Source organism: Myxocyprinus asiaticus, chromosome 40, assembly GCF_019703515.2.
Source record: "Myxocyprinus asiaticus isolate MX2 ecotype Aquarium Trade chromosome 40, UBuf_Myxa_2, whole genome shotgun sequence".
Taxonomy (NCBI): domain Eukaryota; kingdom Metazoa; phylum Chordata; class Actinopteri; order Cypriniformes; family Catostomidae; genus Myxocyprinus; species Myxocyprinus asiaticus.
This window is the reverse complement of record NC_059383.1, coordinates 15,439,807-15,452,077: the sequence shown is the minus strand read 5'-3', so window position 1 is coordinate 15,452,077 and position 12,271 is coordinate 15,439,807. Positions and strand designations below refer to the sequence as shown.

Below are 12,271 nucleotides of genomic sequence, written 5' to 3'. Positions count from 1 at the left end.
CAAAAATTAAAAAGATTAATTAAAATGAATGGAAAAGACCTGATGTTTCATTCTTTATTAAAGAAGGCTTTATTGAAATCCAGAGAGAAAATTCCTTTGGCTTGTTTAAGTTGTCCTCCACATTTAATAGATGTGAATTTCTTTTAACTTTTAAATATAGGATAAAATAAGCATAAATTAAATAACTTTTTTAATTAGTTTCTAGAAGGATACTGTTGCTATTCATTTTATGATAGGAAAGTACGGACAGTGCCTTTCACCAATCCTCTACATATTGGACATCTGCGCAGTGAAGGCGCACATTCTTTACACACCACTAAGTGACCACAGGGAATGAACACAATGTTGACCTCCTTGTCCATGCACACTTTGCAGGTGCGCTCTTCTTGTAGTCTTCTCAACTGTTCCTCCATAGGTAAATCTGTGAACATAATTGACATCATAAGTCACTTTATACCAATTCATTCTTTCAGAGTGGGATCTATCTGATTCCCTTAGTGTGATGGCTAGAAAATGGGGCAAAATCAAAAGAAAACCTTTTCTCATGTTTGAATATACCTGAAAGATCTTGACTCGGTGATGCAGCTTCATTTGCCTGGGCTGAAATTGCAGTAAGAACAAAAAATAAAAATTTGTTGTCAATATTATGTAGTGAGTTATGTTTGTTGTGGACTTCTCCCTGTTCAATGTAGGATCTTTATAAAAAGTTTTAATTAGCATCACCTTGTTTTGCTTAATGGATTCCAATTAAAATGTTCCTATCTACTGGCCATGAAGCCAATATCAGATACAGAGATTTCACACTGACAAAGACTAACAACATAGAACACTGAAAATTCACAGACACTGTATATAAGTATCATGTCTGATTTACATAGTTACGTACCCATAAGTTCTCTTAACAGGTACACATCATTCTTCTTAATCCAGTTGCGGAAAACCTCTGCTGCTGCGTTCCCTTTTGACAGGACTAAATCAATGAGCTGCCCAGTCTGCTGCTTGACTGTAGTACAGTTACGTATGGTGTCATACTCTTTCTGTGAAATTACATTCTCCTCAAGAAGATGATCCATTAAGCTCTGAACAGTTTTTAGACGTTGTGCCAAGGCAGCATGATGTTTCTTAAGGAAAGTAAAACCATCTGTGTAAAAAAAATAAAATACACATACTAAGTTGAAGATTCAGATTTGAAAGAGTCATACTCCTGAATCGAGACAATCTAATTCCCAAAAAATACCTGAGGCCATTTCTTCAGCAAGGAGCTCCTTCTCCTCCTCTCTCTTCTCATCCTCTGCACTTAGTAAATCAGACACTAGCTCTTGAACGGTTTTGTAATTCTCTCCACTTGTGAGAATTTTGCTCTGGACAGTTTGCTTCACCAGGCCACGCTCAAATCCCATTTCTAAGGCTGACTTCACCACAGGATTATTCATCATCACTGCATCTTCTGAACGGTCCTCGCCAGGACCCAAGTGCACAACTAAACATGGGTTACAAATATTTTACATCAGTTAAGATGATCAGTAAGTTATTTTAAGAATAATATAGGTAAAACATCCATCCATCTATATAAATATATATATATATATATATAAGGTTTCACAAACATTACTTGTTGAACTCACTAGAAACAACTTACCAGGTGGATCAACAAATTCTCTTGAGTTGCTATCTCCATTAGTCAAGAGCTGTAAGAAAGAAATATTTAGTTGTGGTACATTTAACATAGCATCATGTTTTTAACAAATGGCACAATTTTTCGTACATACCTGTTCAAATAGTCTTGGAAATCGGGCTTGAATCTGATGAACAAACTCTTGGCCCTTCTCTTGCAAAAGGTACTCACATCTAAAATAAGAGCACACATAAATGAAATACATTTCGTGCCATCGTGGTACCAAAAAATGACTGCAATAACCCCTTTTACTGGTTATTTACCTTGGAAACCACTTAGCATGTTCCACCCAAGGATCATCCCCTGACTCCCAGCATCTGAGTCCACCATCACAACAAAAACACTTTACATCATCATTGCGACCTAACAGTAAACAGAAAGGGACAAAAATTGTAAGCACTGGCATCTGAGCAAAAGATTTAAGACCTTATAAAAATGCATGACTTGTGACAAAGGCTCTTACCAACATAGTAAAAGCCAGCTTTAGCCAACTGGTCTGGTCGAACAGGTATTCTTGAGGGCCAATTGATAAATGTGAGTAACCTTTCTTCACACTGTTGCATTGCCGAATTCGATACATTGGAAAGGCCGCTACCAGATATAGGTAAATTATCTGCGCGATCACCTCGGACAAAGCGGCAGTTGGGGTAATGCCTCTGGTGCTCTGTTACTGCCCTGTCTCCTGGTTCCCAATTGCTAAGCTGGCCTCCGCAACTGAAGCAAGCCACCCTATCACCCTGGCCAAGATGGTAGAAACCAGCTTTGGCCAGCTCAGCTGGAGTTACTGTAGCAAGAGTCCAATTCTGAAAGGTATCAAGTCGTTCTTGTTCCCGGCGCATACCAGGATTGTGACAAGCTGGAGGTCGTTGGTGAGACATATCCTCCACTCCACGGGAGGCAATGGGACTGGAAGGGGCCAGGTTGCTGAATCCCATGTTAAGGTAACCACCCTGCTCCTCGGTCTGGCCTGATGACGAGGCAGTGGTAGTTAATGCTCCTGCAGGAGCAGAGAGCTGCAAGACCGCTACATTGCGAAGCGGTGAAAAGGCAGAGTGGGAGGATGACAGAAGGTTTGCGGTGGCAGGTAAACTCTGGATGAAGCTGCAGTTTGGAGACAGCTGTTTGTGTTTTTCGGCAGGGCAGTCACCGGACTGCCAGTTCTCAGCAGTCACATTGCAGCGGAAACACTGAACGCGATCCCCGACTCCAGTGTAATAAAACCCTGCACGGGCCAGGCTCCTCTCGGTCACAGCTGCAGTAGTGGGGAACTTGGCATATGTAGATATACGAAAGAGTTCAGAGGAATTATCATACTGTAAATCTGCAGGGGAGCTATTCCTACACAACCCCCTCAGGAAAGCACTGTTTTGTAGAATTTCCATGAAAAATAGATAGAGGAAAAGGGAATGTCCAGTAGAGAGAAAGGCTTGATTGTAACACCCTGTGTGAGTGCTGAGCAAGAATTGTGAGAAATTAAGCAAAACAAACTAAGCACGAGATTTTACATGATTTATTCTAGGTCACACAAAAATTCCAAGCCCCTCTTGGGAAATCATGCCCTATCAATGTAATGACTGGGTTACACCACAGTGGACAAAAGTTGGATTTCTTCACTAGCACTGAACCAAAACTCTATGAAAATAAACAGACAACCAATAAACTGATGCACAGCACATGCCACACCAAACAAACAGTTGTGAACTTGATGAACTTGCTTATAAGATGAACATTCCTCCATGGCTGCACCTCTAACTCACCCAGGATCGCAATGGAATAAACAGAGACTATACTGACAACAACACATATTTAAGTGAAAAGTAATTCTGAACGGTAAAATATATTCCAAATTAACATAATTAAAATGTGATCACAGGGTGTCCCCATTCAAGCCTCTCTCTCTGCTGGACACCCCATAACTGGTGTCTAGTCTTCCATGACAGAATACATGATTGTATAAAGAAACTGATATAAACTCTTAAATAGATAAAAGATTGATGTGACAGGAGTGTGCTTCCTTCCCCTATGATGCAGCAACCTGTAAATAAACAGATGCAAATATTAGTTGAATATTTAGTCTTTATCTTAATTCTCCCAACATAAAAAGGGAAAATTATATATAACATCTGTAGATCACTGTGTCAACTATAGCCCCTATCACACATACAGCCTTTTCCAGAAAATTTACTGCATTTTTCAGGTTAGAGGTTATGTGTGAACGCAACCTTTTTGAAAATACTGGTAAATTTCCTCGGGCAATTTCCCTTAAGAATTTGTATCATTAACTATACATTTCTATACTGATGTGTGTAAACAGCACGTGCTTCATTTACCAGAAAAGGCAACCCAACGGTTTTCCAGTAACTTAGCTGGTTGCATGTGTGAACAGGGCTATTGGTATATCAAAAAAATCCCTGCTTACGTCACTTCTTACTCCAACCAATTAACATATTACACCTCGCAAATAAGGGACTTTCTGGAGGTTTCATCCTCTTTTAATGCTTTTAAAGAATTGCGCTTCTATCAACACATTAGTTTTTTTTTTACTCTTTACACTTGTATTCTTCTGTACCTCTCTGAAAGTTAAAAAATAAAACGTATGTATTATCGTGTCTGTGCACTGGCAAGAAAGCTTCTGTCGTGAAACAAGTCAGCTGGGCGTTATGCTGACTGTATTAATTGTTTTAACCTTTCGTACACCATCGGCGTTTATTGTGCAAGTCTTGATGTGATCAATTATATATCTTTACACCTCCACGTCAGTCATTTCCACTGAAGGTGAATCAGACCGCCTTGTCCTCTCTGGTGTGGTTAATGACAAATTCAAAACGGAAAGCAAATAACTTTCCTTTACAGGCCTTAAATTACGATAATCATTACACCAACAAGTAAACCATATACGTTTTACCCATAAGTGGGCAACTCGGATGAAATTCCGTGAACTATATCTCTCCACGTTAGTAACAGACAGCACTTATTTTCCGTGACGCGACCATTTTAACTGCTCGTGAGCTGAAGCCATTGTGTTACACCACCGGACAAGCCCAGTACACTTTAAAGGTAAAGAAACACCACTACAACTGCAAAAGCTAACACTATAAAGTATTGTATACAAAAGGTTGAGTATTGGCCAATAAAGGGGTAACAAAGACCGACTCACCGTTGCTATGATTAATAAAAGGATTATACTCAACGGCACAAAATGTCCTTTCTTCTGAATGGCTCCTCGTTGCAAACTGTAGCGTGATGACGTCATGGATTAATCCTGTGCGTAGTGTATATTGGTGAATTATAAACGGATGTTTTCATAACTATGTTTCCATCCAAGGATTTTTTGCGAAAAAAGTTTTAGCGCATCAAAATTAAGCTGATGGAAACACAAATTATCGCTAAAATTGTCGACATAATATTTTTCCGTTTAACTCTAGCACATAAACACTATGTCGATACATCAAATGTCGCGAAAAACTGGTTTGGAGAAAATTGGCATTAACGCAAAACTTTAGTGTCACATGACAGAGTTTACCCCAATCGTTAGCCTGTGTTAATCATGACGACGGTAGACATCTTTAAAAGCGAATTTATTGAACGTGATTATGGATTGATTTTAACGGCATAAAGATCCGATCACTGCAAACATGACACTTCCAGGAGTGCCAACACAAATATCTCGTATCAAGACATGCACATTGACAAGTGCACGGAGAACAAATTAATGGCCACTGATTGCGATTAATTTAATCGCGGTAGACATCCGTTTATTTATTAAAGTTGCTTTTCCACACCATTTAAAATAATAGACAGCAGTCACGGAATTAGCCCACAATACAAAAAACATATCATTTCTGTACACAAAGATGTTTTAAATAAAAAATAAATACACAATACTAGGAGAAAAGCATAGTGTGCTTTTTTTTTTTTTTTTAACGCTATATAGCCCAATGTTATAAAATTATTGTTTATACTTGCCGGCAAAATGTCCTGTATTAAATTAGGCTAAATAAATTACCAAATGAATAAAGCATTAAATAAAATAATTAATTAGCCTACCAAACGAAAAAAAAAAATTTTTTTTAGACCTATATGCCTTTTCTTTACACAAATTTAAATTAGCTTTACCCTGTTGTTGATGAAAAAAGCTGAATAACATTCTCAGAATATTCTGCACTTTTTTTTCAAGACTTCACTTTCAGAAAACGAGCTTTTGAACATTTTAAAACGTTTAAATATTTTAAATCAAACCCTCATTACCTCGGATCGCATTTGCTGAGCTTCTTCAGAAAATGTAAATTGCATTATGACGCTAAAATGAATTTGAGATGACAATCAAGTTCAGTTGGTCATTAAAAGTTGCTGGACAAATATGCGGGACATAATTTAGTTGAGATGGCAATGATTTAGATTAGATGATTGTCCAAAATAGCCAATTGAATCTCAGTAAACCCTGATATTACACTGCATCAATTTTTCTTTAATCGCTGTGCACACAGCATGTACACATCGATGGATAGTCCTTATACTAAGACCGAAAGATCCCACCGCTTACTGCAGGTTACCAGCTTGAACAAGGCCATGACAATTTGCTTCCGGGTCAGAACCAGTGGCAACCTGCGATAGGCGTAACATCAGGACCAATATCAGAAGGGCAACAGCTCCCTTTTGATTGCAATTCCTCATCTTCTGATTGCATTTATTTGTTAAATTAAAATGACAGTAAGCTGTCTAATTTCAATTAATGGTCTCAATACTCTCCCCATTTTACAAAAATTTAGGAGGAAAAAAAATTAGGGACATATGGGAGGCGAAAGGTACACAATTAGCGATAAACACATATTTCTGTATGGAAACGGCTTAAGGGCAGATTTTTTTTTTTTTTGCGATAAACCAAAACTTATTCGACAAAGTCTATTTTTAGGCATGACGTCATCACGCACACCATTTTTGTCGATAAAAGGTCATTTGAATGGAAACAGGCAGAAGATGGCAAATTTCCCAACCTTTTTTTTTTTTTTTTACACATTTTCACTTTTTCAATAAAAAAATAGTGTGAAAAGTGGATGGAAACTAATGAAAGCATGCTGGTGGATGTCATGCTCCAAAAAGGAAGCAAAAGAGTAATACTCAGTTGTCCTTAGAACTTGTGCTAAAGTCACTAAAGCCATATAATACATACAGTATATACATTTGAGTGAGGAACTGATCAAAATTTGGGTTGTAATTAATTGAAAACCCAATGAAAACAAGTTTCCTTCCATTTAAAATGGTCTCATTCACATGAATATCAATTGTTCCATTTCGGTTACATACATAACCTCAGTTTCCTGAGACAAAGGGAACGAGACTTTGCGTACCTACGCATATGGGGAGTGCCTTCTTACACAACCTAGTTGAAACCTCTCTGCAATATCGCCAATATTTTAATACTGGCTATGGTGTTTGAGCCCCACCTGTTTTGGCGCGAAACTGTCTGCTATAAAAACAGGTGCACACACCATTTCCTCAGAATTTCTGACTGAGAACAAGGAGCACATTGCTCATGCCTCAAAAACTCTTGAGTCTTGTAGTGCGGCTAGCGTTCGCAATGTCTCGTTCCCTTCGTCTCAGGGAACCGAGGTTACGTACATAACCAGGGGCGGACTGGCCATAGGGAGAACCGGGACTTTTCCCGGTGGGCCAGCCATGAAACGGGGCCGAACAGGTGGCGATAAGCTGAAACGGGCCGCCACGTTATGCCGAATGGGCCGCAAAACTGCGCCGCGATATGCAGAAAAGGACGGGGACAACCCCTACCCCTCTTCGGTGCAACTAATAGAACCGTTTCCTTGTCTTCTCAGACTATACATATGACAGTGTGAATAAGGCATACTGGGGGAAACACATATTTGTGTGCCATTGCGTCCGTTCCCAGTGGGGCTTGGGACTTCGAATACCAGAAGGGACAATGGGCATTCTCCACTGAGGCAAACAGACCAATTTCTGCTTTGCCGAATATTTCCCATATCCTCAGTACAGTTTGAGGATGAAGTCTCCATTCGCCCGGTATCACCCCTTGGTGTGACAATAGGCCCGCGCCATAATTCAGGCGGCCTGGGCCATATGTCGCTCTCAGGGAGAGGAGATGATGCTCACTCCATAGGAGTGATTCAGTCTCAACAGTGGCGGTGAATGAATTCCGCCGTGGCGGTTTATATATGCCACAGCTGTCATGTTGTCTGAGCGAACCAGGACATGACAGCTCGCTATTTCTGACTGAAAAGCCTTTAAGGCAGTTGATGTGCCACGCCCTCCTTGCACCTGTCCAGGTGCCAAAAGTCGGGCACACCGCCCCCAACCTGTGTTGGAAGCATCCTTGGTCACCACTTTCCACCTGACAACTTGGGACTTCGAGTACCAGAGGGGACAGTGGGTATTCTCCACTGAGGCAAATAGATAGATTTCTGTTTTGCCGAATATTTCCCAAATCCTCAATATAGTTTGAGGGTGAAGTCTCCTGAATTCCGCCTTGGCGGTTTATATATGCCACAACTGTCATGTTGTCTGAGCGAACCAGGACATGACAGTTTGTTATTTCTGGCTGAAAAGCCTTTAAGGCTAGAAATACAGCCGATGGCTTTAGGCGCTGCATGACAACTTGCCCCAGTGCGACACCTTGCTGGTAAAACGCAGGAGCTGTCCATGATGCTAAAGCAGCTATACAGCGACGGGATATAGTGATGCGCATACGCCCTTGGTGCCAAGCACATCGTAGCACACGGTGCTTCAGCCAGCACTGAAGAAGTCTCATGTGTAAGAGACCTAATGGGATGCTGCCGCCATAAATCCCAATGCTTTCTGAAACAGCTTCAGTGGAAGTGTTCTCCCCAGTTTGAACTGATACAGAAACTGTAAAATGGCTGAAGCAGTAAGTCTCTGTGCTGGCATAACAAAGCCTCTGATTGCGCCAGTAACAGCCAATCATCAAGATAGTTCAAGATGCGTACGCCGCTCAGTCTCAGAGGGGCGAGAACCTCATCGATGCACTTTGTGAATGTGTGAGAAGCCAGAGACAGTCCGAAGGGCAGGATTTTAAATTGATACGCTGTTCCCTCGAATGCGAATCTCAAAAACATCCTGTGTGTTGTACAATTTGGATATGAAAGTACGCATCCTTCTGATCTATCGACGCAACCAATCGTGTGGGTGTACATGTGATAAGATCCGTTTTTGAGTAATAATTTTGAATGAGCGCTTTATGAGTGCGCGATTAGTCAGATCCAGGATTGGTTGAAGTCTGCTGTCTTTCTTTGGAACAAGAATATAACGGCTGTAAAAACCTTTTTGTGTTTGACAATTTGGCACAATCTCTATTACATTTTTCACGATGAGACTGTGTATTTTTTCTCGTAACACAGCCGTGTCTTCAGACAAAACCGTGGAAGACAGAACGCCGTTGAAACGGGGTGGCCGGCATGCAAATTGGATCATATAACCATGTTCGATCATTTTTTGCACCCATTCTGAAATACCCGTTGTGGCTTGCCACGCATCTGCGTAATGGGACAGAGGGCAATTTGGTTTGCTCACTGTATGATATGATGTGACGCTCACTATAGGGAAGCGGTTGCGCATAATGTGTGTGCTTTGAAGAGGAAAAAGGGGCTCTTTATTGAGAATGTGTGAGCATCTCATGCATTTGCAAAGAATGCTGTATTCTTTTTTGCACTTATTGCATTTTTTATTGCATTTATTTGAGTGCAAGACACAGAAACAACATTTTGAACAATATTGTGAACAACAATATTCCTTTCCCAACAAACAATAGTGGGGAGATGGGGAACAGTGTTTTGTGTCTCCAATCGAGCCTTTTTTTGAGCAGACCCGGAGGGAACCACGGGCTCTGCTTTCCGCATCAAAGGGTTGTGCCCATCAGGAGCGCTTTTGCTGCGCATTCTGATACACAGGTGCCGGTGAGGCAGCAGGTATGGGGCTTTTAGTCAGGTTCTGGCTCAAAACATAGCGAGGGCGAACTGGCTGTCATATACTCCGTTTGGGCATAAAGTGTCTCGTAACCTGTGACTGCTGCTGAGTCACGACATAACGCTCAGCAAACTTATTCACAGAGCTGCCAAAGAGGCCAGCTGAAGACACTGGAGCATCCAACAGAGTGGCTTTTTCCTTATCACTCATTTCTGTGAGGGTTAGCCATATATGTCGATCCAGAACTGCCAGGTTGCCCATGGACTTGCCAATGGCCTGCGCAGTGACTTTCGTGGCACGCAGCGCTAAGTCTGTTGCAGTGCGGAGCTCTTTGAATGTCTCTGGATCGAAGCCGAGCTCGTCCATTTGCCTGAGGAGCTTGGCTTGAAATACCTGGAGCACCGCCATTACGGGGGGGGGGGGGGGTTGTGTGAGGCTGAATCTTCCCTCAGAACGAGGGTGATTCACGAGCAAAGCGTCTTGAGACTCATGCCCTCACAGTGACGGCGGGATGGGCTTCACGCACAAAGAACACTTAAGGAACGACATCTTTAAAAAGACGCGAACAAGTAAGTGACTCTTTTAGATATATAAATTAATATGTATTTATATTTATATCACATAATATACAATACACAATATACAATTGCTTTGTAAGGGTTTCACAAACCCTGCCGAAGCGCTGCGGGGAATAAGGATGCTGAGGCCCGTTTACCAGCGAAGCGTCAATCGGCGAGGTGGTGTGATGGATTTGAAAATTAAAAAAATTCATAAAAAATACACAAAATCAAATTTTCAAAATCCAAGTCTTGTAAGATGTGTGTCAGGTGTGTGTGAATGCACTATATGTGGTCTGACATCACTAGGTCACATGACCAAGAAGTTATATGGATTTGAAAATGTCAAAAATTCATAAAACATACACAAAATCATATTCCCAAAATCCAAGTCATGTACAATGTGTGTCAGGTGTGTGTGAATGCATTACATGTGATCTGACATCACTAGGTCACATGACCAAGAAGTTATATGGATTTGAAAATTTCAAAAATTCATAAAAAATACACAAAATCATATTTCCAAAATCCAAGTCTTGTAAGATGTGTGTCAGGTTTTATTTTTGAAAATAAAAGTTACAAATCATAAAAACATTATAAAGTTATGATTCCAAAATAAAGGTTATGTAAGGTGGAAAGGTGTTGTGTATACATGTGCTATAGGAGGTCTGATATTCATCTATTTCTGTTAGCTAAGTTAAATGCATTTTTAGTTACATTACATTGTTATAACATCATTACATAGGGAATATTATTCCTAGAGAATAAGCCATTTATGGCTTTAAATATTTGTTTTTTGTACCATATATTTCTACTTAACTTGTTTGACAATATTAAGCTACACATGTTTCTTATAGCCACAGAGTAATCTGTTTTTCACCAGCCTTTCACATTTTAGAGACACTCCCTAACTTTGCCTGCCGAATGTCAAACGAATATCCAATATAAAAACAACTTTACCGCAGTCACCAAGTGATACACATAAAAAGGACATAAGAAGCTAAATGCAGAAAGAAACCTGTAAAAATAGCTATAAACCCACACTTCAGTGAACAGATATATTGTATGCCATTTCACCAATAACTATTAACTTCTTTGCCTTTTGACAAAAGGGGAACTTCATCTAACTTAGCTCACCCCAACAGTGTTTTATATTTTGAAGAAATATTGCAATGTTGTCATATTTCGTAACTTACATGCAAAGGCTAAGGCAGTCCAATCTGTTGGTAACACAAGTCTTTCACTCGATGCAGTCAGAATGTAAAGTGTTAAAGAATGTCGAACGGGTAGTATCATGACTCCATGACTCACAATATTCTCAGTTACAACCACAAGCAAATTTGGTACTTTCCAAACTTGGCCACCCACACATACAAAACAAACCAGAACACTAATTTCAGTCTGACATTGTCACAGTTATCATGTTGTAAGTCTGACTCGTGCAGCTTCAGAGCATGGCATAATAAGGGCTGATACACTGGCAAGGAGACAAGGTATCCTTTTATAATGGATGTCTATGGAGGAGATGTTTCAATGTGCTGAATAAACTGCTTTTGTGAGGAAACAGCTCATCACTTAACGAATTAACCGTCTGTCTGCTAATAGTCAACATGTTTTACACTATACAATCCCTTTGGAATGAACTATGTATGGAGTTTATTCTAAAAAAAATTGCTGTATTATAAGTCACGGACGATTTTCCTACAGGTAGGAGTCATTTTTCGGCTCTCCCCATATATTTGTGCGATGGGAGAAAGGTGCCATATGTAGGTTTTCTCCAAGGTGTCTGGTTTATTTCTTAATATAAAAAATGTGAATTGTTACCTCTGAAAAATTGCATGCTAAACTGTCTCTATATGTGATCTTCCTGTTAAAGGGTCAGGAAACCAACCTAATTATGCCCCTGCCTGCTGTATAAACCAATGAAATCAGATATGGCCAATGTGTCGCCACGTCCCATCGTCCAGACTGCACTCTGTAGCATTTGGGCTTTCTTGCAATGTAATATTTCACTATAAATGCTGTCTTGAACGCTCGGGAGAAAGGGGGCATTTCTGGGAACAGCTCCAGTCTGGGACAGGCCACC

The 12,271-nt window shown here is 40.3% G+C and overlaps 1 protein-coding gene across 4 annotated transcripts; it reads right to left on the bottom strand.

Moving 5' to 3' along the window:
• Positions 1-40: 40 nt before the first annotated feature.
• Positions 41-11,540, bottom strand: LOC127430729 (baculoviral IAP repeat-containing protein 2-like). 4 transcript variants are annotated; one of them, XM_051680731.1, is made up of 9 exons: positions 11,382-11,540; positions 2,139-3,710; positions 1,939-2,038; positions 1,770-1,848; positions 1,640-1,688; positions 1,238-1,480; positions 887-1,141; positions 559-600; positions 41-421 (listed from the first exon to the last, which is right to left on the bottom strand). In XM_051680731.1, exons 2-9 carry the CDS (start codon positions 3,055-3,057, stop codon positions 228-230), a joined length of 1,881 nt encoding a protein of 626 aa, XP_051536691.1. In that variant the 5' UTR covers positions 3,058-3,710; positions 11,382-11,540; the 3' UTR covers positions 41-227. The 4 variants fall into 4 exon arrangements, with proteins under 4 accessions (XP_051536691.1, XP_051536690.1, XP_051536692.1 ...); XM_051680730.1 differs by lacking the exon at positions 11,382-11,540 and adding an exon at positions 4,833-5,117; XM_051680732.1 differs by lacking the exon at positions 11,382-11,540 and adding an exon at positions 4,867-5,117.
• Between the last annotated feature and the right edge of the window lie 731 nt (positions 11,541-12,271).

Bases quoted from the DNA above. Each gene is read 5' to 3' on its own strand.
- LOC127430729 (XM_051680731.1), bottom strand. From the start codon at position 3,057: ATGGAAATTCTACAAAACAGTGCTTTCCTGAGGGGGTTGTGTAGGAAT. The intron at 2,039-2,138 runs GTAAGAGCCTTT...GTTTACTGTTAG, and splicing joins AGCTGGCTTTTACTATGTTG to GTCGCAATGATGATGTAAAG. The intron at 601-886 runs GTACGTAACTAT...CTGCAATTTCAG, and splicing joins CCTGTTAAGAGAACTTATGG to CCCAGGCAAATGAAGCTGCA.